Here is a 27,547-nt window from a genome sequence, read left to right on the forward strand (position 1 = left end):
ATCAACGCTTCAGTACAGGCAGACAAACTACCCACACACACACACACACACACACACACACACACACACACACACACACACACACACACACACACACACACACACACACACACACACGCACGCACGCACGCACACACACACACACGCTCCCAGCATACTCAGCACCCGGCATCTACCTTGGACTTTTTCAGCTGTTCGGAGCCACCAAGATCAGCGAGACAAAGCGTACTCTGGAGGCGCGTGTGCGTGCGCGGGTTGCGCTGGTCAAGCGAGAGGAGGAACACAGTGTGTGCACGCGAGCTTCGCTCGTTCATCGCCGTTGCCGCTCGCCGCTTTGATCGCTCCGCACGCAGAAGCAGCTCGTCAAGTTCATACGGGTCGACAATCTCTGTCGGGCGTGATTGCAGTGATGATGGTGATGGTGATGGTGATGGTGGAGGTGGAGGTGGTGGTAATGGCCATCATGGTGAGCACAATGTGAGCAACGCATGTCAACGTGTGCACTTGTGATGATGCTGCGCACCGCGGTCACATGCACAAATGCAAATGATAACACGGAAACGCCATTGACTTATTGTGCCGATGACATTGCACGTGCGCACAAACACACATTCACATCTCACCCATTCACACATATGCACACACATTCAAACGATTCACACACACACACGTAAACACGCAAACTCACACAAACATGCACAAACACACACGCACTTTACACACAACACACACACACACACGTAAACACGCAAACTCACACAAACATGCACAAACACACACGCAAACACACACGTACGTCCACACACCTTCTGCGGCCTCGTTGTTGAGCACAGCGCGGGCAGCAACACCGTGCCACGCGCCGACAACAGAGCGCTCATGCAACAGATCTGTAATGTCCTGGCCAAAAATCTCCACGCACGTGAGCTTGAGGGAGACCTCAAGGCCGTGCTCGCGCCGCTTCATGACCGTGTTGGCCACCTCGGTGATGGCACGTGGAGCAATGCCAGCCTGCGACGACAAACGCGACAGCTTTGTGCTGGTCACGTCGTCCGGCCCAAACATGGAGTATGTCTTTCCAGAGCCTGTCTGGCCGTAACAGAGCACACACGCGTTGACGCCATTGAGAAACTGGCCGACTTGCAAGCGCGCGGCCCGGTCGTACAGGTCATCTTGGTTGAACGTGTCCGGGAGCACGCTGTCAAACTCAAAGTGCCGCAGGCCGCCAGCAGCGCAAAGCACCAGGTCGTTCGTGTCGGGTCGGATGGCGAGCACCCCCGTGCGCACACTTGTTGGCAGCGCGTGGGCCTTGGGCTCACTCGTATCAGTGGCAGCTGCATCCGTGGTGGTGGCAGTGTCCGCTGCACTTGTTGATGATGACGAGGACGATGACGCCGCCGGTGTTGTAGCCGTGGTCGTAGTCGTTGTGGTGGTTGTCGACGTGCAAGCGGCCGAATCGCTGGTGTTGTGTGCACCATCAGTGCCATCATCCTTGCCGTTGTGCCCTTCACGTTGCTCCACCGCAGGGGCTTGCTCTTGTTGTGCTGTTGGTGCTTGCGACTTGGATTTCGCTCGCTCCTTCCTGCTGCTGTCGCCGTTGATGTCGGAGAGCGGAAGCCGGCGGGCCGGGGCGCGCGCCTGCGCATCTGTCCACGGGTCCCATGCGCTAACGTCACCCTTGCCGGCCCACAGCAGCTTGCGCGCCTCCGAGGTGGAGCAGCCGTAGTGCGCCTGGATCATGCGGATGCGCTGGTGCAGCGGCACGACAGCATGTGTTGCGCGCTCCCCATGCACATCCTCTTCGGCCGCGGCGTCAGTGCCGTCGTCGTCATCAGTGTCGCCATCCCCATTCGTTGCCGCGCGTGCCACAGCCGCGTCCACGTGCTTGGGCAGTGGGCGGAACCGCGCGCACACGTTGATGGTGAAGTGGCTGGCGGCTGGGTCCGGTGTGTTCTCCTCCCTGCCGTTGTCGATCCCCGTGCCGCCAAGCACGTCTGTATCAACTGCGTTGCGTGGAGCTGCCGCCTCCTCGTCTTGTTGCCGCTGGCGCTCTTCGTCGGCCGGCGTCGTAGTGCGGGATGCTGTGCCGTGCCACCGCTTGCGCAGTGGAAGGTGTCGGAAGAAGGCGTCGCGCCAGTCCTCGTCCTTCCTGCGCTGCACGTGAACAAAGTCTTGTGTCTCCAGAAGGTGGCAGAAGATTTGCCACGTTTCCTGCTCAAACGTGAGTGCGTGGTAAGACCTGTTCAGCGAAAGCAGCTTGAAGCGTTGTTCCCACGAGCACCGCTCGAGAACCTGGCGCATGGCGCCCACTTCGTGCAGCTGCGACAAGTCCTGTCCCATCTTTGTTGCGTTTGTGTGGATGTGTCTGTGTCTGCGCTGAGTGTGTTTGTGTTTGTGTGTCTGCGAGTAAGTTTGTGTGTGTGTGCGTGTGTATGTATGTGTGCGCGAGCTGAGATGAGTGTGTGACGGTGCAAACGAAGGAAGAGGAGAGAGAGAGAGAGAGAGAGAGAGAGAGAGAGAGAGAGAGAGAGAGAGAGTGTGTGTGTGTGTGTGTGTGTGTGTGTGTGTGTGTGTGTGTGTGTGTGTGCCAGGATCCCGAAGATCAGACGGAGGGAAAGGGAGAAATGAACGTGTGCATGCACTGCGATCTTTGAATTAACAAAAAAATCCCCCTTCTCACCAGCCACTGAGCATACCTCGTGCCTTTCCGTGCGCTGCTGTGGCGTCGCTTGCTTCTTGTGTTCACTTTGTCTTGACACCCGTCTATATTTGGTTCGACGATGGATGGATGTTGAGCCGAGGAGAGACAACAAACGACGATGGCTTTGGTGTGTGGTTGTGATGGAACAGGCATCAGAACGCGCAAGCGGGCGAAAAATTCGAATTTCCCGGCTGGCAGCGCGCTAAAAATAACACACATTTCATGGTGTTGCGGACAGTCAACATGGCCGGAACTCGCGCAGCAACGAACGTCTTTGCGCACTGCCGCAACGTGGTTCGGTAAGTGAGAGAGAGAGAGAGAGAGAGAGAGAGAGAGAGAGAGAGAGAGAGAGAGAGAGAGAGAGAGAGAGAGAGAGAGTGTGTGTGTGTGTGTGTGTGTGTGTGTGTGTGTGTATGTGTGTGTGTGTGTGTGTGTGCGAAACGAGGGTGGGTAACTCACGTGCTCTGCACATGCTGCTTCCCATGCAACACACACACATACACAGGCAAAGCAGTCGGGAGCACTATTTGACGACAATGCTGCTTCCCCGCACTGCCGAGAATGCTGTGTTTGCCGTGCGTGCCTTTAACGCACAAATCTCCCGCGTCAGGTGCGCTTGACCATGTCTTGTATACGTGTGCGCGCGTGTGTGCGTGCAAGAAGCTTGTATTTCGTGAGCCTGCTGTGTGCAGCACACCAATTTGCTGGGAAGTTATGCGGACCCCTGACGGACGGTGTATGGCTGTGCATGCACGTGTCAGGGATGAGGCACGGGAGCCAGGCGCAGTGAAGATGCGGTTCTTATTCTGGAACGACGTTGTGAATGGCCTCAAGGGTCAAACGACCGTGAGTCACGCACTGCAAATGGGCTGCATGGCTGCGATGATATGGCCCGTGCCTGGCTGTCTGTGGGGAGGGGGAAGGGCGGAGAAGGGGTTGCTTGACATACTGGCAGCGATGTGCACACACACACACTCACTCACACTCACTTACACTCACTTACACTCACACTCACTTACACTCACACTCACATACACACACATGCACACACACTCATACATGCACACACACTCACTCACCCTCACACTCACATTCACGCACACACAAGAACCCGACTTCGGCGCTGGTGGCCCATCCCGTGGCGAAAGCACTGGATATCACCGCAACACAGCACAACCTGACCGTCTCCTTCCTCAAGCAGCTTGTTCGCGCCAGGGAGGCACACTCAGACGACAGCCCCTTTCAAACCATGAAGGTACATGCGTGTGCGTGAGTACGGCCAAGGCGTTTGCGCGTACATGTCCGGGAACCAAAGGCCACTGCGTGTTCACCTCTGCATCCTTCTTTCTACCTTGCTCATGATGCTCGTTTGTGCTTTCGCATGTTTGTTGCATCACAGGACGCTGAGAACTACGCTGAACACACGTGCTCCAGCCTCTACTATTTAACCTTGGAGTGCATGGGCATCCGTGACCAGCACGCAGACCACGTTGCTTCCCATATCGTAAGCAGCACCCTTGCCTCTTTTTCACGAACGCAAACTTGCAACACATGCACAAGCGCGAATGCATCACACTCGAACGTTCACGTGCTGTGGTTTTGTTTGTTTGGATTCAGGGGCGAGCAGAAGGATTGGTGACGCTGTTGCGAGGTCTCCCTCACATGGCATCACAGGGCAAGGTGTGTGAGAAAAAGGCGCTGCAAACTCTCTCATTCGCTGTTCATGCAGTGCATGCACCAAGATTGCTTGCAGTGCGTGCACAACTGTCCGCGCAGTCTTACACCACGCACACACACACACACACACACACACACACACACACACACACACACACACACACACACACACACACACACACACACACACACACACACACACACACACACACACACACACGCAGTTGCGGTTGCCACTGGACGTGTGTGCCAAGCACGGGGTTGTGCAGCAAGACGTGCTGCGAGGCAACATCACGCCCGCAGTACAGGATGCTGTCCACGCCATTGCCAGCGAGGCTGTGCTCCACCTCAACACGGCTCGCTCCATGATGGACCAGATCCCACAGCACGCCCGCACCTGCTTCCTACCCTCGGTCTGCCTCAACCTCTATCTTAACCAACTCCTTGCTGTCGACTTTGACCCCATGCATCCAACCCTCCTCAAACCACAGGGGCTCCTCCCACTGCGCTTGCTCTGGGCTAGGTTCCGCAACTCATACCCGTAGGCTCTCATCCCTCTGTGTGTGTGTGTGTGTGTGTGTGTGTGTGTGTGTGTGTGTGTGTGTGTGTGTGTGTGTGTGTGTGTGTGCTGCAATTTTCTCCCCTTTGGATGCAATTCTTGGGCTTGGTTTCTCTGAGACTTGCTTGTGTGTTCAGGGGAGGAACTACAGCAGCACGCAAGCAAGCACACAACGTGAAGAGGGAAACACAGCGACAAAACCGCACACAACTACACGCACATGCACAGCCAGTGGCTCATGGGTGGGCAGTGTTGGCACACATGTCAACTGCAAAGGAGAAAGGGGAGTGCGAGGGAGAAGAAGCACATGCATGGCAAAAGGGAGGGAGAGAGGAAGGGGGATGGTTGATTGGTCGAAACGACAGAACAGGACGCAGGAGTGGGCGTGTATGTGTGTGTGTGTGTGTCAGACCATTCCCACAGTGGAACGCAGGCAGAAACGCAAAGGGAAGACATCACCAACACAAGCTAAGGCTCAAACACAAGAGCCGAGCAGGTGTGCAAGGCAAATCACTTGCGAGCCCAGGCGCCCATGAGGGTGGGGCCCTGTGCGGTTGGGTGCTGCTGTGGCGGCTGCTGGGCCTGCTGGGCTTCAAGTGTCGGGTACGACCCCTGCCAGGGCGCATCGCGCACCTGAGATTGATTGGTACAGGAGAGGGGAGGCGCGGAGAGACACGACGAAGAAGAAACAAACAAAAGTTGAAACCAGGTGGTGTGAGAGGCAGACATGATCATGCTGTGGGTGACACATGAAATATGTGCAGTTGTTTTGTTTGCCGGGTGGGGGAGACAAAAAGCACAACGAATACGCAAACAAACAAACGAACGAACAGAACAGACAAGGAAATTTTGACAACCAAACCGATATCCCGCAACACGCCACACAAACGAGGGAAAGACGGCAAGACAGCGTGGTGTGTTCTCACCTGGAAGGCCTGATCCTTGGGCTTGTTCTGCTTCTTGGGGCGGGAAGGAGCGGCGTGGCGGCCAACATCCTGGTAGTCCTCAATCAGATCCTCCTGTTGTCAACAACCGTCGCGCACGACACATAACGTACATTCGGGTGAGGGTGAGAATGCGAACTTTGACGTGTGTGCGGGCATAACGACGGTGCACACACACACACACACACACACACACACACACACACACACACACACACACACACACACACACACACACACACACACAAACACACACAAACACACACAACAAACACACGCACACACAACAAACACACGCACCCCACGTCACACAACAAGCATGCTGCTTGCTTACGTTCTCCTCCTGGACGAGGAAGAGCTGGTCGATGCACTCGTCCACCTTATCCTCGGGACCAGTCACCGTCAGAACATCAGACGACTTATCGGCAGGGAAGTTGATGCGCACGCCATACGTTTCCTGCAGGTTGCGCACACCGGAGCCGCGGGGGCCAATAATCTTGCCATGCACAGCATGGTGGATGTCAATCTCCTTCACCACGTGCGACTTGAGCGTCTCAACGGTGGCGGTGATGTCATCGGCGCACGCCTTGCAGTCCTCCTCAAAGCCCGTGAGGCGAATCTCGTTGGGCTCAAGGCCCGTGTTGCCGCCCTTGCGGGGGAAGTCGATGCGCACATCAAACTTCTTGCGCAGGGCGTTGACGTTGGCGCCACGCTTGCCAATCAGATCCGTGTGGAACTCGGGGTGCACCTCCATCGTCATCGAGAAGGTCTTGCGAAGCGCATCCTGATCATCCATTCAAGAGAAACAAAACAAAAGCCAGTGCGTGTGCGGGTGTGTGTGATGGTGTGTAAGTATGCATGCACACGTGTGTGTGTGTGTGTGAGATAGCATGGATGCAAGCCCTCATGTGTGTGTGTGTGTGTGCGGGCACATGCACAAACGAAGAACAACGAAGACAATACAATGAAGACACAGTGAACGCGTGTGTGAGCACAACAAAGTACCGACCTTGAAGATCTGCATGTTAGCCTCGAGAGCAGCCTTGGCGGCGGCGACCTGTGGGGCAAGGCCGCGGATGACAATCTTGTCGCTCTCCTCCTCGGCGCGGGGAATGTCGATGCGGGCCTTGTGCTCGGCCTGGATGGCGCGGATGCCATTCTCCTTGTCGATGATCATGAAGCGGTGCAGGTTGCGGGGGACCTCAATCTCCTCCTCAATGGGCACCAGCTCCTGCAGCGCAGCGAGCGCGGCGTCGCAGTTCTCGGGCAGGCCCGTCACCTTGAGGTTCACCTCGCCCTCAGCCTGGTCGCGGTCCTCGCGGCTCGGCACGTCAATGTCCACGCTAAAGTCGGCGCACACCTTCTGCACGTTGCTGCCGCCAGAGCCCATGATGCTGGGGATGCTGCTCGGCTTCACAGGCATCTCTTTGGTCACGCTGCGCTCCTGTGGGTGTTGCCGTCAAAATCAGTGACGAGATGGATGAAAAGCAGGGTGAGTGACGGGGATAGAGAAGTTGTGTGTGCGAGTGTGTGCGAAGGAGGAAAGGGGAGGCAGTGCGAGGCAGCGTGCGTGTACGCGTGTGAGAAAAAAAGAATAAGGGTGGAGAGCCGGGAACAGATACAAACCAACCGAAAGCAGCACAATACTGCTTGCAAAATGGCAGATATGAACTACTACAAACAGTGACACCCAGATGGCAACCAGCATAATCAACGTACCAGCTCGTCGACGCGGGCCTTGAGCTTCTCAATGGCGGTGGCAACGCCCTCGCGGGGGCCGCGCACGACAACCTTGTCGTCAACAACCTCGGCATCCTCGGCGTTGCGCGGGAAGCGGATGGACACGTTGTTCGACTCGCCAAGATGGCGGGAAAACTGCACAGATGGAAACGTCAAAAAACAAAACAAAAGGGGGCATCGCAGACGCAGGGAGCAACGTCAACCGGAATTGTCACAAGGAGCAGCAGAAGCAGCAGCACGCAGCAACACTCCTTCGTACGCACACATTCACACATTCACATTCACATTCACACACACACCTCCTGACACACGCATACGACCTCACACCACAGCACAGCACATCAAGAGTTGATTTCGAACCTGGCGGGAACGAAGGGCGGAGTAGAACTTGGGGTCGATGATGACAACCTCCGTGACGACCTTCTCGAGCTCCTGCACGCGGTCGTGCACGAGCTGCTTGGCCTTCTCGCAGGCGTCCTTGGAGCCGATGGCAAGCACGAGGTCCTTGTCCTTCTTGGCGCGGGCTGGCGGGAACACGAGGCGGATGACACCAGACTCCTCCACCAGGCGCTTCAGGGTGGCGCTGCGCTGGCCGATGAGGTGGCGGTGGTACTTGTGCGGGGCGGTGAACTCGAGCGTGGTGCTGTTGAGGGCCTCGTCGCAGGCCAGGCGCTGAATCGCCTTCTTGGCCTCGGCAACAGACTCCGAGGGGCCGCGGATGGTGACGGTGTTGCTCTTCTCCTTGGCCATGGGCACGGTAATCTGCACGCTCAGCTCAGACTCCAGGCTCTGCTGGATGCGGTTCTGGGTGCCGCGGATTGTGGGGTGGTACTTGGAGTCAACCTCCATCGTCTCCGTCACAATCTTGCCCACCTTCTGCTGGATGTCGAGGATGGCCTGCTTGGCCTTCTCCACGTCCTGCTTGTAGCCGACAATGGTGATGTAGTCGTTCTCCTCCTCGGCAGCCGGCACGTTGATGCGCGTGTTGGTCTCGTTGCGGATGCGGTTGATCGTCTCGCCGCCCTTGCCGATAATGTCCGGGTGGAACTTGCGGAAGACGTGCACCGTGTCCGAGTAGTTGCTGGCCTCAATGTCACGCACGCGCTCCTTGATGGCGGCAATCACGGCGTCCACCTGCTTCTTGTCGCCGCGGATGAGAATCTCCTCAGAGTCCGAGCCGCGGTCGGGGAAGTTGAGCGACACAGAGTCGTAGCCCTGCAGCAGCTTGCGCAGGCCGTCGCCGCCGGCGCCGATAATCTGCGAGTGCAGGTTGCTGGGCACGCTGACCTTGTCCGTCTTCTGGTTGCGCAGCTTGGTGGCCATGTCGCTGACGAGGGAGACAGCCTTGGCCACGGCCTCGGGCGTGCCCTCCACGCGCACGCGGTCGGAGCCCGAGTTGTTGGCGGGAATGTCGATGGTGGCGCCGCTCTTGGCGCGAATCTCGTTGATGGTCGAGCCGCTCTGGCCAATGATGTACGGGTGGTACTTGGGCTCCACGCGGACGTCGGAAAAGGTCAGGGTACGCTGCAGCTCATCGGCGAGCGCGCGCAGGCTGTCCCGGACCACATCGACGTCCTCGGGGGGACCCTCAATCTCAATCTCGTCGCCCTCCTTTGGAAACTGGATGTGCACCTTGGGCCGCTCCTCGCGCAGCTTGCGCGCGTTCTCGCCCTTCTTGCCCAGCACGTGCTTGTGCAGCCACTGCGGCACGGAGAGCTTCTTCACCACAATCTTGTTGGCAAACTCGTACACGAGGGTGAGGGCCTGCACCAGGTTGGCGCGCTCGCCGCGCAGGATGATGGTGTTGTCGTCCTTGTCCGGGTGGGGCACCTCCACCACGACGCCCGTCTTCTCGTTGATCTCGCGCAGGTTGGCGCCCTTGGGCCCAATGAGGAAGCGGTGCTGCGTGCGCGGGATCTCGGCCGTGAGCTCGCCGCACGACTCGCGCTTGTCGTTGTAGATCTGCATGAGCTCGTCGCAGGCGCGGGCCACGGCGGCGCGCTCGCCGGTCACCGTCACCTCGTCCTTCTCCACGGCCGGCGGGGGCACGTGGATCTTGACGCCCGTCTGCTCCATGATGCGCTTGATGGTGGCGTTGCCGGGGCCGGCGACCAGCGGGTGGTAGGCCTTGGAGATTTGCAGCTTGCGGTGGTCCGTCTTGGCGCGCTCAAAGGAGATGTGCTGGATGTCCTGGGCAGCCTTGCGGCAGTTCACGGCGGTGCCAACAATCTTGATCGTCTGCGAGGCCTCATTGTTCTTGGGCATGAAGACGCGCACGGCGTACTTGGCAGAGAGCGCCTTGAGGTTGGATCCTTCCGGGCCGATGATGTAGCGGTGGTGCTCCTTGGGAATGTCAATCTCGATGCTGGCCTGGGTCTGCAGGCGCGAGAGCACCTGCTTCTTGGCCTCAACCACGGCGTCGGGCTTGCCCTCGATGCGAACAACGAGCGAGCCGGCGCGGTTGACGTGCTGCTTGATCTGCACGCGGTGCTTGACGGCAATCTCAGAGACGAAGCGCTCGACGCGGTTGCGGCTGCCGCCACGGCTCTTCTCCGTGGCAGAGAAGCGCTGCTCCTCCTTCGGGATCTCAACAACCTGAGTGAGGAGGATAATGGTTTTTGGGTGGGGGGGGGATTGGGAGAGAGGAAGAAAGGGAGAAAAGAGAGGAAGGAGAGGAGGTGTGGCAGTTGTAATTGATGTGAAGCAAAACAGTGAGGCAAGAGGCAAAGGTGAGGGTGTGTGGTGACATGGTGTGTGATGACATGATGTGATGCCTGTGGCACGGCAGAAGATGACACTCGACTACGTCTCACAGTGGGATAGAAAGCACGCGCGATAGATGCTGAGTGGCAGCTCAGCAACTTAACGCGCGCACCCCCACACACATGCAGACACATGCAGACACGTGCACACACACCCCCCAAACGCACACACTTGCGCATACCGCGGTGGTGGTTGTCTTGCGAGGCTGGACGGCGCGAATGCGAGGACGCTGGCCCTGGGCACGACGAGCAGGGGCGGCGCTGCTGCCACCGAGGCTGGGGAAGGCCTCGGCGTAGGTCATGGGGGCGGGCTCGGGAACTTCCTGTGGCAGGGGATCCTGCACAGGCTCGCTTGGCACGGGGATATCATTCACCTGGTCGCTCATGATGGCAGAACAAGTTGTCCGGGCAGCACAAAACACTCAGTCCAAAGGCGAAACGGGAAGCGGGCTGTGTGTGTGTGTATGTGTGTGTGTGTGTGTGTGTGTGGAGAAGGGGGATGTTGGGTGAGTGAAGAGAAAGGGTGGAAAGCGGTGAGTGAAGGTTGGAAGGGGTTAGTGCAGTGCCGTGAGTATGTGTGTGTGTGATGTGAGTCGCTGCGCCGTGAAGGTGCACTATTACACCAAACACACCCACACACCCACACACGCACAGTGTTCACATTCGTTGCATGCACGCACGGGACAAACGAATGAACCAACCCAACAGCGACCACAGCAAGGAACGTACATGCGAAGACCAAAAACCAAGGGGAGTTGTAGAGACGTTGCCTGCCACTGCGTGAAATCGATGCGATGGATCACAACAAACGTGAGATGGTGGTGTGTAGATTGGAACACGCACAAAACAGCGTGCATTGTTCAACAGAGCATGGCGCCGTGTGATGCACATGGGGTTGCAAGCAAGAAGCAGACAACGACGCCAGTGGGTCGTGCACACGGTTGATTCACGGTGGATTCCCCTCATCACATGCATCCACACACACACACACACACATGCACACGCATGCACACACATGCACACGCATGCACACACATGCACACGCATGCACACACATGCACACACATGCACACACATGCACACACATGCACACACATACACACACCATCACCACCACCGCGCATACCTGTTGCGTTCCTTCTTGGCACACGACACAAGAAAGGGGGAAAAAAGGGAAAAGGGGGAATGGGCTGGCTGGAGGAGGAGACGCCACACGGCACACAACACAAGCTGAAGCAACACTGCAACGTGCCACGCAAAAAAATCGTGAGTGACTGAAAGGGAGGATTTGTTTATACCTTCATGCAATTTTCATTTTGCCAACAATTTGCCACCGCCAACGTTTGGCAAAAAGCCATTCAACACACACGACTGTGCGAGGAGGACAACCAAAGCAAAAAGCAAAGCGAAAGTGAAGCCATGCTGAGCGTGAAGGCGGTGGTGCTGATGCTGCTGCTGGCAATGCAGTACGCTGCGCAGCCGTACTTGAACCGGCACTGTTCCGCAACACGGGCCATCACCACATCCATCATCCTGGCAACCGAGGTGCGTGTGTGTGTGTGTGTGTGTATGTGTGTGTGTGATGAAAAAATGATGATGATGACGCGCAGGGAGCGTGCATCCTCATTGACTGGGATCTCACCCTCTCACCCTTCTCTCCCATGCTGATCCCCACACGCAATGGCAGGCAACAAAGTTCGTGGTGTGTGCAGCGGTGATCTCAGCACAGCATCCACTTGGATGGCGCTTTTTCAAGACTGTTCGCATCAAAGGTCAGGCGTAGGTTGTGTTGTCTGAAAATTGTGGTACTTGCCTGTGACTTGCCCAGGGCTGTAGCACACTTTGCACTGTCACATGTACACTCACGTGCACGCATACACATGTGTACACTCGTATACACACACATAAATACACTCATACACACATTCATGCGCATTCATTCACACACTCATACACACACACACACACACACACACACACACACACACACACACACACACGCACACACACACACACACACACACACACACACACACACACACACACACACACAAACAAACAAACAAACAGACAGCCTGCGGCTGGCTGGGGTGCCTGCAATCATCTATGCGTTTCAGAACATTCTTATCCTCACGGGCACCAAGCACCTGGACGGCCTCAGCCTCAACCTCATCAACCAGACAAAGACCATCTTCAGCGCCATCTTCGTCTACCTTCTCCTTGGGCGTCCTCAAAGTCCAATGCAGTGCGTGGCGCTGGCCATCATGTTCGGTGCGTACCTGTCGCTGCTTCGCGCGTCTTGCTTGTGTTTTGTTATCGTCGTGTTTGTCGTGGCATCGAAAAAGGGAGTGGGGTGGTTCAGGTTACATTCTTCTGCGTTCCTGCTGAACCCGCACACATACACTCACATACATGCACACATACATTCACATGCACACATACACACACATACACACACACACTCCCATGGTGTGTGAGCAGGGGCATCTGTGCTGCTAACGGGCCAGAAGGAGGACGCGGGCGCTGCGGTGATGGTTGAGGATCGCGACGTGTGGCTCTTCTATGGAGTGCTGCCCGTCTTTGCTGCTGCAGTCACATCGGGGCTTGCAGGCGCACTCTCCCAACTCGGCCTGCAGGTACCACACGCATTAGTGTGTGTGTGTGTGTGTGTGTGTGTGTGTGTGTGGACAGTTGTGCTGTACGATTGGTTGCTCACATGCGCTGCATTTGCTTGTGACCATGACGATAACAATACGTGCACATCGCGCTCACACCCACACCGCGCTCACACTCGCACACGTACGTGCCCACCATACACCCACCACGCAGGGGAAAAAGCGAGATTCGCACCTGTTCTCGATGGAGCTCGCGGTGTTCAGTATGGCCACGCTGCTCCTCAATCTCGTGTTTGTGTCCAACGACCTGGAGAAGATTCAACGGCTTGGGTTCTTCCACGGCTGGACCCCGGCCACCGCCATCCCCATCTTCAGCAGCGGTGCGCATGTGTGTGTGTGTGTGTGTGTGTGTGTGTGTGTGTGTGTGTGTGTGTGTGTGTGTGTGTGTGTGTGTGTGTGTGTGTGTGGCTGTGTGGCTGTGTGGCTGTGTGGCTGTGTGGCTGTGTGGCTGTCTGTGCACTTTCGAATCACATTCGTCTCACGCCTCACACCCCGTGCACGCAATGAACGACACGATTGGACCACTGCGCAGCTGTGGGCGGGATCGTTGTTGGGCTTGTGGTAAAGCACGCTGGTGTTGTTGCCAAAGGGTTTGCCATTCTTCTCGGCATTGTGCTCACGGCTGTGCTGGAGGTGCTTGTGGACGGACATCACATCAACACGACCAAACTCATCGCTCTTCCCCTTGTCCTCATCAGCACATACCTTCACATGTCCTTCCCCGTCAAGCAGAAGGTACGGTTGCGTGCGTGCGTGCGTCTGCCTATGTGTGTGTGTGTGTGTGTGTGCAGTCTCTCTCTGTCTCTGTCTCTATCTCTATCTCTATCTCTCTCTCTCTCTCTCTCTCTCTCTCTCTCTCTCTCTCTCTCTCTGTCTCTCTCTCTTTCTCTCTGTCTCTCTCTTCGTGTTCCTTATTCGCACGCTCACCTCACATCACCTCACCCTCACCCCCCCCCACACACACGCTCGTGCGCATGTTAGGACAAGCAGGAAGACAAGAAGGACAAGTAGTAGATTGGAAGCCCCACGCTGCCTGCTTGCTTGTTGCTTGTTGCTGCGTTGACTGACTGGCAGGTTGGCGTTTTATTATTGTCACTCATTGCAGGCGATTGTCGAAAGAGGCCAGAAAATCACACACGCACGTACAACTGAGCACAACAGCACAGGCAGAACCACAGAAACGGGTGTGGGGGAGGGCGGGCGTGAAGTGATGTGGTCAACAGAAGTCAAAACACACGAAACAGCGCAGCGGCAGACACACACACACGCGTGCAGCAGACACGTGGGTTGTTGGGGTCAATGATAGGGAAACGCAATACGGCTGGCGCATACAGGCAAAGATTGGAAGCAGGCGCACACACAACAGGTGGCGTGATGATGGGCAAGCCAACCAAAAAGGATGGAGCCAGTGAGTGGTTTGTTGTTTGTTGTTTGCTGTTTGTTGTTGTTGTTGTCATGGGGGGGGGGGGGGAGGGCGGGAGAGTAGTGGCACGCGCGCTAAATGAGGCACGGGTGAGATCTGCGGCGAAGAGGCGGGACAAGTGGAGCCTTTATCCGGTCAAGTGGAGCCTTTATCCGGTTCACTCCTTCTTCTCCTCTTCCTCGTCGTCGTCAAAGTCGACGGCCTTTGGGCTGATGAGCTTGGCCATGTAGCGGCAGAACTCGCCAAACAGAACCATCCCGCCGTCGTTCTGTGTGGAGATGTCATGGTCGTTTGGTTTGCGGGGGGGGGGGATGAGAGTTAGGGTGAGGGAAGCGGAGAGGAAGACATCACATGACCAAGCACCAGCACCCCACACGAGCACACGCAAACTGCACGCACACAAGCACACACACACACACACACACACAGCACACAGCGTCTGGGTCGCACCTTGTCGAGGTCGTCAAAGGCCTTGGCAGCCGCCTCGTCTGTCAGCGGATACTTGAGCTTCTCAAACGCAGCCTTGAACTCGGCAAGATCAATCCTGGGATGTATGGTGGGATAGGCGGGGGAAGGGGGAACAGAATGAGACCAGTCAGCGTCTGTTCACCCAGACACACTTGAAACCAAACAACAAACTCACACGCAACCACACACACATACACAAACACACACACACATGCAAACACGTGCAAACACATGCAAACACACCTGCGGTCGTCTGAGGAGTCAATCTCATCAAAGAGGTCCCAGAGGCGGTTCATGTAGATCATGCCGCGGACAAGGCGGGGGAACTCCTTGCGCTGCACAAAGTCATCGCCACGGGCCGTCGCATACTTGTACGCCTGCATCAGCGCCGGATCAGCCACCTTCCAGTTCTTGTCCTGCACAAACTTCTTAATTTCGGCCAACGACACAATGCCGTTGTTGTTGTGGTCCAGGTGTCCCCACCACTCCTGCAATCACGACATCGAAACGTGTTGTGTTGATTAGCATGCAAGAAGGACAGAAAGAAAAGCGCTCAAAGCTAGAGGCAAGCTGGCATGACATGGATTGGACGTCATGCACCACAACAGCCTGGACAGCGTTCAGACATGCATCTCGACATCAGTCGCACATGCAAGCAAGGGGGTACCAACCTTGAGTGTCTCCTTGTTCTCGAGGTTGTCGACCATCGTCTTGAGGTCGTCATCATCCTCCACAAGCAGCTGGCGCACGAGTGCCGCGTCTGAGGTTGGAGCGAACATGACAGTGATGGTGATGGTGATGGGGTGGTGTGAGGTGCGGTATTGGAAGGTACGCTGGTCAGGTGTGAACCACCTATTGGCCACACTAGAGGTGTATCACAAACTACCAGCCCCAAACCGTGTAGCGCAGTCGCAAGTGCGGTTCAAGGAGGAACTGTTCACTCACCAACAGACTCGTAGGGTGCTGGCTTCTCATCCTCCTTCTTATCCTCCTTCTTCTCTTCCTTCTTATCCTCCTTCTTCTCCTCCTCAGCGGGGGCAGGGGCGGGGGCAGGGGCGCTGTTGCCGTCATCGTCGCCAAACTCAATCGTCTTTGGGCTGACCAACTTGGCCATGTAGCGGCAGAACTCGCCAAACAGAACCATCCCGCCGTCGTTCTGTGTGGAGATGTCATGGTCGTTTGGTTTGCGGGGGGGGGGGGAATGAGAGTTACGGTGAGGGAAGCGGAGAGGAAGACATCACAAGAGGAAGACATCACATGACCAAGCACCAGCAACCCACACAAGTACACGCAAACTACACGCACACAAGCACACGCAAACTATACACACACAAAAGCACACACACACACAACACAGCACACACAGCGTCTGGGTCGCACCTTGTCGAGGTCGTCAAAGGCCTTGGCAGCCGCCTCATCTGTCAGCGGATACTTGAGCTTCTCAAACGCAGCCTTGAACTCAGCAAGATCAATCCTGGGATGTGTGGTGGGAGAGGTGGGGGAAGGGGGAACAGAATGAGACCAGTCAGCGTCTGTTCACCCAGACACACTTGAAACCAAACAACAAACTCACACGCAACCACACACACATACGCAAACACACACACACACACACACACACATGCAAACACGTGCAAACACGTGCAAACACACGCAAACACATGCAAACACACCTGCGGTCGTCGGAGGAGTCAATCTCATCAAAGAGGTCCCAGAGGCGGTTCATGTAGATCATGCCGCGGACAAGGCGGGGGAACTCCTTGCGCTGCACAAAGTCATCGCCACGGGCCGTCGCATACTTGTACGCCTGCATCAGCGCCGGGTCGGAGACGTCCCAGCCTTGGCCCTGAACAAACTTCTTAATCTCCGAGAGCGACACAATGCCGTTGTTGTTCTGGTCAAGTTGAAGCCAGCAGCTCTGCAAACAATCAAAGCAACGGCAAGTCGGTGAACCCAAGGCCATGTGGGTCAGCCAGGCGAACAGGGCGCAGCCACAACGTCAAAGCAAGCAAAGTGCCGTTGACACAAGGCGGGTCTCAACCAATCAAGCAAAACGACATGCGGCAGAAGCGCGTACGTTCATGGTCTCCAGATCATTGCAGGCGTTTGCCATGGCTTGGAACTGGTCATGGCCATCAAAGAGCAAGTGGCGAACAAGCTCGGCATCTGCAATGCACGAGTGCGTACGTGCGGATGTGCATGCGAGTGAGTGTGCGTTGAGGGTTGAAGGAGCGCGAGGGAAGTTGAGGAGGAGTGGGGGTGCATGCCTGAGGCGAGAGTAGCAGCGTGCATATGCTTGTGCCATTCGCTGGAATTCTTGCATGATAGCGAACACAAACACACACACACAGAGGAAACAAACAGGTACACACACACACGTACCGACAGCGTCGTAGACCTTGCCGGGCTCAAGAACGGGGTCGTTCTTGTTGGGCTGCTCAGCTGCGGCGGGCTTGGCTTCTTCCTTCTTGGCAGCAGGGGCTGCGCTTGGCTTGGCGACCTCCTTTGGCTCTGCGGGGGCCTGCTTTGGCTTCTCAGAGGCAGCCGTCTTGGTTGCCGTGGCGTTGGACGTGGCGCAAACGTTACCCATGGTGACTGATCTGCGATGCAGATGTTGAGATATAGGAAGGAGAGAGGGAGGGAGGAAGGGGGGGGGGTGTCAACCGGCAATGGAGCAAGCCGACATGTGGTTGGTGAGCAAGCGAATGTATGATGACGCTGTGCGTGTGTGGTTGGAAACAATACGAGAGCGCGACTTCACGTCTCTCTTTGCCTTTGCCTTAGCTGTGTTTGTATTGCAGGAAGAGATCAAGCGTGCACACCGGCAGGAGAAGCCTCACCAAGGTCTCAAGTGAAGAGAGCGAGCTGTGCGTGTGATGCTTCAAGTGCAGGGCAAAGTAGCGGGGATGCGTGTGCGTATGGTTGACAACCAATCGAGTGTTGTTGATGAATGGCTAAGAAGCAACAAGCGCGCACTGCGACAAACAACAAGGTCGAGAAATGGTTGGTGGTGTTGCCAAGACACGTCATTTATTGATATCTTTCATGGACATTCGATACGATAATGTGTACACTGAATTCAGCTCATCGGCGCTCCAGCCGGCTGCTGCTGCTGTTGCTGGGACAGCTGCACCACCACCAAACACACACACACACACACACACACACACACACACACACACACACACACACACACACACACACACACACACACAAACGCATTGATGATGTGAGAGGCAGCACAGAGAATGAAGGAGCAATGGTGGTGTGATGTGAAGCAGCGCACAGCATAGTTTTTTTTTTTTTTGGGTTGGGCTTCCAGTCACATACACTCAAGAACAAGAGCAACAAACCAAACCAAAATAAAACAAGCACAGAGCAACTCACACATATACCTTGTGTAAAGAGACTTCCATGGTTTCCAGACACTGGTTGAGCTGCTCTTCCTTCATCTTGATCTGTGCGCGGTACTGCTCCTGCTGTTCGCGTCTCGCGCGACGACGCTGCCGCCTCTCTTCTTTCTTCGCCTGCACCAACGATGGAAGAAGTGAGTACGTGCGTGCGTGCGTGTGTGTGTGTATGTGTGTGTGTATGTGCATGTGTGGGTGAAGTGAGTGCGTGAGTAAGTATGTGAGTGGGTGAAGCGAGTGAGTGTGTATGCCAACAAGGTTGACATGAGTGGTTAGCATTGGTCGTTGCGAAGGTGCATCAGCAGTCTGCAAACAACACGAATGGCAGCTCCGGCATTGCTCCCTCATCCAACCCCCCCCAACCAAGCACGCGCCACAAAAGTCAAGCGCAAACTGTGCCCCAAACGTCGTCCAACCTGTGCCTGTGCTTTCAGCTGGGTGTACTTGTCGCGAAGCCGCTGCACCTCCAAGTCAAACTCCATCACCTGCCAATGGCACGTCTCCAGCAGCGCTTGCAGCCGGCGAACAATCCCTCCTCGCCCACTTCCTCGTCTCACATCCTTCCTGGTCCCTTTCATGTCCCCATCATCGCCATGCACACACGTGGCCTGCTGCTGCTGCTGCTGCTGCTGCTGATGCTGTCGCGTTCGCATACCTGCTGGGGAGCTGAGCAGCGGCTCAAGGGTGCGTACATCCTCATTCGCACCATCTGTGCCCCTGTCACGCGTCGTCTCTCTCCTTGTCGGTGTTGATGGCACATGCTGTACTTGCTTGCCAACGCCGTCTCCTCGCATTGCGGAGGACAGAATGGGCTGCATGGTATCACCACCACCACCTCCACCACCACCTCCACTGTTACTGCCACCACTGCCATCCCCACGACCACCACTGCCGATAGCAGAAGCGTGGCGCTGCTGCTGCTCTGCGGTGTCGCCCTTGTCACCACCGCCCTCGCCACCACCGCCACCACCACCACTGTGTTCGTTGGCTGCCGGGTGGAACGCGCCAAACGTTTCACTCCACTCGTCCACAATCCGCTCCAGCTCCGCAATCGAGACATTCCCGCTGTCTCCTTCGCGATCACCATCACGGTCACGATCACGGTCGCCAGGCCCGCCGTGGGCAGTGGTGCTGTTGCTGTTCGCGTCCTGCACAGCAGGAATGGTGGTCTGGGCATTCACAGTAGAAGAAGCAGCAGCTGCTGCTGCTGTTGGAGCACTCGTCACTGCAGCTGCACTGAAACCAGTGGCTGCCACATCGGCCAGGGTGTGCAGTGCCTCCTCCCACTGTTCGTATTCCAACACATCCGCGCCGGGACAAGCAATTCCTAGCTGTGCACACACGTGTGCAAGCGCTGCCACGAAGCACTGCAGCTGCAACACGAGCGTGGACGGGCGCTGCTGCTCAGCAACACTCTGACGATGGCGCTGTCTCGACCGCGAGTGCAACGCCCAATGCGACCCGTCACCAGCACCGTGGGCACGTGCACCGTTGCCATCATCACCACCACGGCCAACACCGCCATCTGCGCCATGCGCTGCGTCAGCTGCTGCCGAGCCACCAACAGAGGCGCTTAACTGAAGGCCGGGGATCGACACACGCGTGTCCCCGGTTTGCTCCGGGTCGCAACGACGGCGATGATGAGTGCCGGCAGTTGTTGTCGCCGTCACGTCACCGCTGGCCCGAGTGCCATCACCACCACTTCCTTGTCTGCCATTACGATCCGCAGCACCCTCACCCATCTCGCGGCCGTCGCTCCACCAGGACCGGTGCTGCGCGTGAATTGAGACCACTTCCCTCTCTGCACTGCGGTGATCGCGCTTCCTCCGCGTTCGCGTCACGTGCTGGCGACGCGGCGTGCTGCGTGTTGGCTGCGGCCACCCACCACCATCACCGCCTCTGCGGCTGTGGTGACCACCAAGTGTCCGCTCGAGCCAGTCATGGCTGGGCGTCTCGTCAGGATTAAACACAATCGCACTCTCGTCGCGGTCGTCGTGTGCATTGCGTTCGCCGAGAGAATCACCGGTGGCCTCTGACGCCTCCAAGTCGCTGCGGGTCAGCCCAAGCGCAGGCACGCTGTCATCGTCTTCGCCATGTGCAAGGGCATCGACACGTTTCTGTCGATGTTGCTGCTGCTGCTGCTGCTGTTGTTGTTGCTGGTGGCTACGATGACGTGTGCTGTGTCTGCGCTGGCGACGGTGCTGCTGCTCGCGCTTGCCACTACCGCTAGCAGTGCGGCCTGGAAGCTCCTTGGTGGTGGACATGGTTGCTGGTCTCGTGTTAATGGGAATGAAATCTGTACCCAGCAAATGGTCATTTTCACCACCACTGTCATACGAACGAGGATAGTGATCGTCAGCACTTGAGCGCTGCTGCTGCTGCTGTTGCTGTGGGTGGTGGTGTGACGACGATGACACCAAGGATGACACGTGCGAGTCGCCCATTGCTAGCCACCTGTCCACCGTTGCCGGTGCCGTTGTGCTCTCCTCCAAGCGCACCATCCGGTCCTGGAGCGTCTGCACTTGCGTGTGCATGCTTGCAAGCAACGTGCGGATGGACTGCTGCAACGATGCCTTCACCTTGGTCTTCTTGCGTTGGCGTGCTTGTTGTTGTTGTTGTTGTTGTTGTTGTTGTTGTTGTTGTTGTTGTTGTTGTTGTTGCTGCTGCTGCTGCTGCTGCAGACGTTGGTTTGTCTGGCCTGTGGGTTCTTCCCTGCCGCTCTCACCTGCATCATGCGCACGCCTTTTCGCTCCACCGCCACCGCCACTGCCACCGCCACCACTCGTTGCCGTTGTGGCGGTTGTTGCAGACATGTTGAGTCTCGCTGCCTTTGTGCTTGCATGCACGGTTTGCTGGTCGGCCTCGGCGCCAGACGCCACGCTCACGTTCTCTGCCAGCTGTGCCAGCTGCACAACCACGTGCGAGATAGTCGCAAAGTGCTGCATGAGTGTTCCTCGTGGCGTGCCTGGTCGCTTCTGGCTCAAACGACGACGACGACCACGACTACGGCAATGACGATGGCTGTCTCCTGAAGCATCGCCGCGCCGTTCAGCGCTGGGATGACTGCCCCTGCTCTGGTTGTTGTCATGGCTGCCCTTGTCTTCTGCCTCGCCCTCGCTCGTCGGCGTTGCCGGGCACAGGACTCGCCCCCGCGTGCCTGCAGGCATGGCGTTGTCATCAATGCCATCGCGGCGATGTGTGCCATCCCGACCACGGCCGTGAAGGGGACCGAGAGCACTGCCGCTGCCGCTGCTGCGCGTGAGCGTAAAGTCAAACGCTGGCACTTGCTCTTGCTCCTGTCTGTCTTCCTCCCAGCGCGGTGTGGACATGGATGGCAGGAAGGTGTCGTGCGACGCCCCCTTGCACAGCCACGCCTGCAGTTGCAGCACCCCTTCTCGTAAGCGGGCGAGGTGGTGGCTGTAGTGTTCTGCCTTCTCCACCGCAGCTGCACGCTGCCGCTCGCTCTCTTCCAACGCGCCCTTTGTCACCGCCAGCAAGTGCTCCAGCTTGGCTGTTGTTCGATCGTGCTTGCTTGCGTTTGTAGAATGCTGCTGCTGCTGCTGCTGCTGCTGCTGCTGCTGCTGCTGCTGCTGCTGCTGTTGTTGTTGTTGTTGTTGTTGTTGTTGTTGTTGTTGTTGTTGTTGTTGTTGTTGTTGTTGTTGAGTTGGCAAAGGCCGGTTATGCATGGTCTTGTTCGCAGCAGCAGCTGTTGCTGTTGCTTCTGCAGGGTGGGGTGGCAGCGGCGTTGTACCCACCTGCTTCTCCTGTGGCCGTGTGAATGCGTGTTCGAGTTGCCGCTGCAAAGCAACGACATCTGCTAGCGCAGCAACACACTGGGTGAGCGGTGCAACGAGACGCGTTGCGGCACTGGAGGGGAGAGGCAGCGATGCAGGCTTACCAGTGGCACCACCACCACCACCACCACCACTGTTGGTGTCGCTGCTATGAGTAGTGGCGTTGTTGTCATTGTTGACAGCTTCGGTGGCCGATTGCAGTGCCACTGCAACCGCAATGGCTTGCCGGACCAGAAGCGAAGCACGACTGAGCTTCTCCTGGACACCATGTTGCTGTTGTTGTTGTTGCTGTTGTTGTTGTTGTTGTTGTTGTTGTTGTTGTTGTTGTTGTTGTTGTTGTTGTTGTTGTTGTTGTTGTTGCTGCTGCTGCTGCTGCTGTTGCTGAGCGCGGTCGTGTACGGTTGCTGTTTCCGACAGCTGCTCCTGCACGCAGCGAAGGCTGTGCACAACACTCTCTGCGTCACACGGTTGCAGCTCTTGCAGCGATGTCACGGGCAGACGAAGTGCTGGCGGCGAGTGCATGTCGGAGTGTGACTGCGATTGGGCCGAGAGCACGTGGTGTCGTGTGTTCGCTGGCCGCTGACTTGTGTGCGTGTGGTCGTGTGTGGCGGCAGTGTCACGTGAATGCGCGCGCACACCATCACCACCATCACCACCATCACTACCGCCATCGTCATCGTCATGAGCATCGGTCATCCCGACATCACGATCACCACCACCAGCGACAGGATGGCGCTGACCGCTGGTTGAAAGCGCCGTGCGAAGCTGTCGAACCTCCTCCTCAAGGTCAGCAACGTGCTGCAGCTGGGCATGTTCGCGCTGCTGCGCCTCCTGTAGCTGTGCCACCAACCCTTCAATCTCTGCAATTGCGCGGTCCATGCTGGTCTGGTAGGATGTCTTGGTTGTCTGGCGCCACTGCTCCTCGCGTGCATCATACTCTGTCCGCAGCTGCTGTATCGCTTCCTGCACTGCAAGTGCGGCCCGCTGTTCCGCCTCTTCGTTGGCGCGCGCGTGTGCATCCGCCTGGGCGCGTTCGACCTGCAGTGCCGCCTGCGCCTCGAACTGCTGCCGCCACTCCATCATCTCCCTCTCCCTCTGCGCCTGCTCCTGGCGTGCAGTTGCCACTAGTTCCCTCTGCTTTGCGTCCAATCGCTCGTGCATGTCTGCCTCCAGCCTCTGCCGCACCTCTGCTTCCAGCGCCGTTGTGTGCACGTCACTGCTTTCACGCAGTTGCTCAAGCTCGCGTGCGTGCGCGCGCTGCAGTTTCGCCACCTCGGCCGCGTGCATTTCTTGCTGTCGCGCGCGCTCGTCGGCCACGGCCTTGTCCAGCTGCTGCTTGTGCTCCGTCTTGACCATCTCCATGCGCGCCTCAAACCCACGCGCAAGCTGCTGTCTGCGTCCCTCAATCTCTTCCTGCGCCCGTGCGCTCTCTTCCTCGCACACGCGCTGGCGCTGCGCGTCCATCTCCTCTGCCAGCCTTCGCCGCTCCGCATCCACCCTCTCCTGCACACGCAGCGTCACCTGCGCCTGCGTGGCCGCCGTCAGCGTTGCCTGCAGCTTTTCGCGCTGCGCCTGTGCCTCCTGTTGCATCTGACGCCGCTCCCGCTCAAGTGCTGCGCTCATCTCGCGCTGCATGTACTCGCGCGTGCGCTGCTCCGTCTCCCTCCTCGCCTCCTCCACAGCGGCGGTCGTGCCCTCCTGCACATGCCGCTGCCATCGCTCCCGTTCCCGCCGCACCGCTGCGTCCACGGTCTCGCGGACACGTGTGCCCTGCACCGCATCCAGCTCCCGTCGCGTGTCCTCCAATTCGCGTTGCACTGCCGTCAGCGTTGCACGCTCTGCTTGCAGTTGCTGGTCGTATTTGCGCTTAAGTTCGCCCCGTGTTGTCTGCACACGCGCAGACACCAGGCGCTCCACCTCCGCTGCCGTCTCCTCTTCTTGCTGCTGTGCGGCAAGGCGGTGTTGTTGCTCAAGTGCACGCTTGTGCTGCGCAAGCTGCTGCTGCATCTCCTGCTGCGCGTGTGTGCGGGCAGCTGCCACCTTCTCCTCCATCTCTTGTGTCAGCTGTGCCCGCAACTGCTCTTGTCTGTGCTGCGTTTCCTGCACCGCCCTCTCCTCCACGTTGCGCACACGTGCCTGCAGGCTCTCGTGCATGTCACGCTCAAGCCGCTGCTGCAACGCCTCCTGCTCCTTCCTCGCTTGGTCCTCAAACTCGCGTGTGAGTGTCTGTCGCAGCTCTGCCATATCCCTTCGCTTGCTCTCTTCCATCTTCTCCTGTTCTTGTCGCACGCGTTCGCTGACAGCTGCATCCACCCGCGCCTTGACATCTCCCTCCAGTGCTGTGCGCAGCCGCACCACCTCCGCCTCCCGCGCTGCTAATGCCTCTGCCACGCGTGCTTCCACCACCTGCTGCGTTGTCGATGCGCTCGCATCCAACAGCGCCTGCAGCCGGTCTCGCTGGCAGATTGTACGTGTGTGTGTGTGTGGGGGGGGGGCGATGGTGAGGGGAGCGGTATGAAAAAGCAAGTGTGAGCGCGTGCAGAGTGCAAAGTGCAGAGTGCAAAGTGCATTCATGTACACCCAAAGATGCACGCGTGTGTTCGTGTACACTAATACGCACTTGTTCACATGAACTACAGGTGTCTTACACGCACGCACACACACATGCACGCACGCACACACACACACACGCACGCACGCACGCACGCAGACGACGTTGCTCACCTCTGCGACGATGCGCTCCCATGCGTGTGTACAGCGGGCGACAATGCCGGTGTAGTCGTGGGCGTGCTGATGAAGATGGTGCTTGAATGCATCGAGTTGCTGCAGCGTTGCTTGTCGCAGCTCAGCGACCATCGCCTTTGCTTCGCCAATCGTTGACAATGCGTGCGTGTGCAGTGGCTGCTGTCTTGTCTGCAGCTGCTGTTCGCACTCGCTCTTGATCTGAACGAAGCGCTGCTCCCACTGCTGCTGATACTCTCGGTGCGTGTCCGCCTGAACGTGTGTGTGTGTGTGTGTGTGTGTGTGTGTGCGTGGTAGGTGAGTTGCTGTGAGAGCTCTTGGCCATTGGACGAGCAGCAACGTGTCATTTGCACTGGCGTGACACATATTAGTGCATGCTTCAAGGCACAAGCTGCTGCGATTGTTGGGGCGACCACACCACTGACCAGAACCTCCTGTGCAATTTGGAGGGACTTGTGCTCCAGACTCGTCAGCTTTTCCTGAAGAATCTTCTCGTGGTCGCTCTGCACGCGTGTTGGTTGATCATTGTCCGGGTTAGATGTAGGGGAAAGATGGGGCAGGGGGGACGACGGGTTGGTTCGAGGTACACCCGTGAACGGGGTGTGATATGCAGAGCAAAGTTCATCTGTATGTGTGTGTGTGTGTGTGTGTGTGTGTGTGTGTGTGTGTGTGTGTGTGTGTGTGTGTGTGTGTGTGTGTGTGTGATGAGTCGCACCACGGGTATAGAGGGGGCGGCATTGTGCTCGCGAACAGTTGTTTCCAGCTTCTGACACCGATCTCGGTACTCCTGTATGGTGTGTGCGTGTATATATATATGGGTGTGTGTAGTGATGTGCGCGTTTGCATGTGAGTGTGTGTTTTGATCGCAGGCAAAAACGGATGGTGACATGGAGGTGTGGTGTTTACAATAGCAGCGGCATAAGCACACATACATGTGTGTACGGACCTTGAGCTTCATCTGGAGCTGGCGAATGGTTTTGTTCTGTTGGCGCTGAGTGTCGCTCAGGTGCAGGATTTGTTTCCTTTGTGACGTAAACGATTGAGAGAGAGAGAGAGTGTGTGTGTGTGTGTGTGCGCGCGCGCGCGTGTGTGTGTATGTGAGTGGGAGCCCCAGTGAGCGTGTCTCACACAGACACAAAGGTAGAGGAGACAAGTGAGCGTTAACGTTGGGTGTATGGTGATTTGCACAGCAACCTCTCACATGCATGTGACAGCATGCATGGAAAGCTGCATATGTGACGTACTCGTATTGTGTCTGGGCGTGCTTGAGCTGGTACTCAAGCTGAACGGCGTGTGAGTTGACAACATGCACGCTGGAATCAGAGCTGTGTATGTGTATGTGTATTTGTGCGCATGCGTGCGTGTACATGTGCGCGCGAGCGTTTGCATGAGTGAGGATGGGACAGGAGCTGTTTGGATTGAATGTGGTCAAACAAGAAGATGGCAGTCAAGCAAACACAACAAACAAGCCCTTCGAGGTGCATCGGCACACACCCACACCCACACCCACACCCACACCCACACCCACACCCACACCCACACCCACACCCACACCCACACACACACACACACAAGCGCTTTCGTGCGACACGTACAGCTTGGGACTTTGTTGGAGCTGCTGTTGTTGCTGTTGCTGCATCTTCTCGGTCAAAAGCCTGTCGCAGTGCGCATGATGGAGGTGAGGTGGAAAGCGAAAGTGGGTCCACTGTAGCAGAGCATGAATCAACAAGATACAGGCACATGCGTGCGCTCAAACACACGCATATGCGCACCGTTGCAGCTGTGTAGAGAGGCGGGTAACTTCGTCGTGCAAGTGCTGGTTCTCTTCCTGCAAGACACCGCCATTCGCAGTCATAGCTGCTCGCGGTGGCGTGTATGGAGGCGTTGCATTTTTCGGCAGGCCCTGCTGCGAGGCACGCAGGCGATCTGGTTTGACAGCAGAACACTCGACCGTGAGGCAGGAAAGGCTGTGATAGCAGAGCAGGGAAACGGAGCTGGGAGAATGCTGCAGCATCAGGCATTGGAGAGGTGACATGGGAAGCAACGTAACGATGTATGCCGGGCATTTCCCTGGCCAGCTGACCTGAGACGATGGCGTCAGTGATGCGTGCGGACTGCGTTGAGAACTGCTCCTCACGTGCCTTGCGCAGTGACGTGGCATGGTCAACGGCGATCCTCTGCCGCTCCGCATCAAACAAGTGCGAGATGCTCTCCTGAATGTGTCGGCTGAGGGGAAGGGGGAGAGTAAGCGCAGGGGAGGAGTTACAGGGGAGGGTGGCAGGGGAGAGGGTCGGGTATGACAAGGTAGAGGGGGAGGGGACGATGGAAAGCAGAGGCGGAAGGTGAGCACAACAAGGGACAAAAAAGGGAGAGAAGGTCAGGATGAGGTGGTGGAGCGGACACAGCACACAAAGTACTCACAGACACAGACACTGACACACGGACACACCTTGTTTGGATTGCATGGGACGATGCCAACGACTCGTCCATGTCTGCCTGCCGTGCTCCTTGAGCTGCGTTGATGGTGACTGCGGTGGCACTGCTGGCACTGATGGCGAGTTGCAGCAGAATGCTGCTTTGCTTCTTGCTTGTTGGTGTTGGTGTTGGTTTGACGTGTCGTTCAGTGCGCAGCCGAAAAACAAAAAGAAACGGTCA

At 57.2% G+C, this 27,547-nt stretch overlaps 6 protein-coding genes across 6 annotated transcripts in view; 2 read left to right on the top strand and 4 right to left on the bottom strand.

Annotated features, from left to right (window-relative positions):
* PTSG_00960 (uncharacterized protein) overlaps positions 1-2,511 on the bottom strand; it is a gene marked incomplete at its 3' end in the record, with an annotated part of 3,669 nt that extends 1,158 nt beyond the window's left edge. Inside the window, exons 1-2 of the mRNA XM_004998375.1 lie at positions 807-2,511; positions 177-388 (exon numbers count right to left, since the gene is read on the bottom strand). Of these exons, the coding sequence (XP_004998432.1) occupies positions 177-388; positions 807-2,337 (1,743 nt within the window). The 5' untranslated portion in view covers positions 2,338-2,511. The remainder of the gene's footprint in view (positions 1-176; positions 389-806) is intronic.
* Positions 2,512-2,886: 375 nt separating this feature from the next.
* On the top strand, positions 2,887-5,164 carry PTSG_00961 (uncharacterized protein). Its single transcript, XM_004998376.1, has 7 exons — positions 2,887-2,997; positions 3,204-3,308; positions 3,460-3,544; positions 3,807-3,953; positions 4,098-4,202; positions 4,316-4,378; positions 4,600-5,164. Exons 1-7 carry the CDS (start codon positions 2,921-2,923, stop codon positions 4,918-4,920), a joined length of 903 nt encoding a protein of 300 aa, XP_004998433.1. The 5' UTR covers positions 2,887-2,920; the 3' UTR covers positions 4,921-5,164.
* Positions 5,027-11,553, bottom strand: PTSG_00962 (uncharacterized protein). The gene is made up of 9 exons (XM_004998377.1): positions 11,507-11,553; positions 11,110-11,156; positions 10,563-10,830; positions 7,979-10,213; positions 7,598-7,753; positions 6,888-7,322; positions 6,213-6,662; positions 5,861-5,953; positions 5,027-5,567 (listed from the first exon to the last, which is right to left on the bottom strand). Exons 3-9 carry the CDS (start codon positions 10,764-10,766, stop codon positions 5,445-5,447), a joined length of 3,696 nt encoding a protein of 1,231 aa, XP_004998434.1. The 5' UTR covers positions 10,767-10,830; positions 11,110-11,156; positions 11,507-11,553; the 3' UTR covers positions 5,027-5,444.
* Positions 11,554-11,706: 153 nt separating this feature from the next.
* Positions 11,707-14,216, top strand: PTSG_00963 (uncharacterized protein). Its single transcript, XM_004998378.1, has 7 exons — positions 11,707-11,925; positions 12,068-12,152; positions 12,451-12,651; positions 12,862-13,016; positions 13,210-13,375; positions 13,588-13,790; positions 14,037-14,216. Exons 1-7 carry the CDS (start codon positions 11,800-11,802, stop codon positions 14,064-14,066), a joined length of 966 nt encoding a protein of 321 aa, XP_004998435.1. The 5' UTR covers positions 11,707-11,799; the 3' UTR covers positions 14,067-14,216.
* A 419-nt stretch (positions 14,217-14,635) lies between these two features.
* On the bottom strand, positions 14,636-17,536 carry PTSG_00964 (uncharacterized protein; the record flags this gene model as incomplete). Its single annotated transcript, XM_004998379.1, has 9 exons — positions 14,636-14,746; positions 14,929-15,022; positions 15,190-15,434; positions 15,618-15,706; positions 15,892-16,102; positions 16,327-16,420; positions 16,620-16,864; positions 17,024-17,112; positions 17,329-17,536. 9 exons carry the CDS (start codon positions 17,534-17,536, stop codon positions 14,636-14,638), a joined length of 1,386 nt encoding a protein of 461 aa, XP_004998436.1.
* Positions 17,537-17,952: 416 nt separating this feature from the next.
* On the bottom strand, positions 17,953-27,543 carry PTSG_00965 (uncharacterized protein). Its single transcript, XM_004998380.1, has 14 exons — positions 27,342-27,543; positions 26,976-27,118; positions 26,665-26,818; positions 26,488-26,547; positions 26,137-26,217; positions 25,839-25,914; positions 25,608-25,679; positions 25,318-25,395; positions 24,875-25,144; positions 22,925-24,607; positions 22,112-22,189; positions 18,773-21,730; positions 18,342-18,473; positions 17,953-18,073 (listed from the first exon to the last, which is right to left on the bottom strand). Exons 1-14 carry the CDS (start codon positions 27,380-27,382, stop codon positions 18,026-18,028), a joined length of 5,874 nt encoding a protein of 1,957 aa, XP_004998437.1. The 5' UTR covers positions 27,383-27,543; the 3' UTR covers positions 17,953-18,025.
* Positions 27,544-27,547: the final 4 nt, after the last annotated feature.

The sequence above is a fragment of the Salpingoeca rosetta genome (assembly GCF_000188695.1).
Source record: "Salpingoeca rosetta unplaced genomic scaffold supercont1.2, whole genome shotgun sequence".
Lineage (NCBI taxonomy): Eukaryota > Choanoflagellata > Craspedida > Salpingoecidae > Salpingoeca > Salpingoeca rosetta.

Excerpts from the sequence above, each read along its gene's own strand:
- PTSG_00961 (XM_004998376.1), top strand. The coding sequence starts at position 2,921 with ATGGTGTTGCGGACAGTCAACATGGCCGGAACTCGCGCAGCAACGAAC. Across the intron at positions 4,203-4,315 it reads ACCACGTTGCTTCCCATATC|GGGCGAGCAGAAGGATTGGT; the intron begins GTAAGCAGCACC and ends GTTTGGATTCAG. Across the intron at positions 4,379-4,599 it reads ACATGGCATCACAGGGCAAG|TTGCGGTTGCCACTGGACGT; the intron begins GTGTGTGAGAAA and ends ACACACACGCAG.
- PTSG_00962 (XM_004998377.1), bottom strand. The coding sequence starts at position 10,766 with ATGAGCGACCAGGTGAATGATATCCCCGTGCCAAGCGAGCCTGTGCAG. Across the intron at positions 7,323-7,597 it reads AGGCCCGCGTCGACGAGCTG|GAGCGCAGCGTGACCAAAGA; the intron begins GTACGTTGATTA and ends CAACACCCACAG. Across the intron at positions 5,954-6,212 it reads TCCTCGTCCAGGAGGAGAAC|GAGGATCTGATTGAGGACTA; the intron begins GTAAGCAAGCAG and ends TGTTGACAACAG.
- PTSG_00963 (XM_004998378.1), top strand. The coding sequence starts at position 11,800 with ATGCTGAGCGTGAAGGCGGTGGTGCTGATGCTGCTGCTGGCAATGCAG. Across the intron at positions 13,376-13,587 it reads CATCCCCATCTTCAGCAGCG|CTGTGGGCGGGATCGTTGTT; the intron begins GTGCGCATGTGT and ends ACCACTGCGCAG. Across the intron at positions 13,791-14,036 it reads CCTTCCCCGTCAAGCAGAAG|GACAAGCAGGAAGACAAGAA; the intron begins GTACGGTTGCGT and ends TGCGCATGTTAG.
- PTSG_00965 (XM_004998380.1), bottom strand. The coding sequence starts at position 27,382 with ATGGACGAGTCGTTGGCATCGTCCCATGCAATCCAAACAAG. Across the intron at positions 26,819-26,975 it reads CACTGACGCCATCGTCTCAG|ATCGCCTGCGTGCCTCGCAG; the intron begins GTCAGCTGGCCA and ends CTGTCAAACCAG. Across the intron at positions 24,608-24,874 it reads GGGAGCGCATCGTCGCAGAG|CGAGACCGGCTGCAGGCGCT; the intron begins GTGAGCAACGTC and ends ACAATCTGCCAG.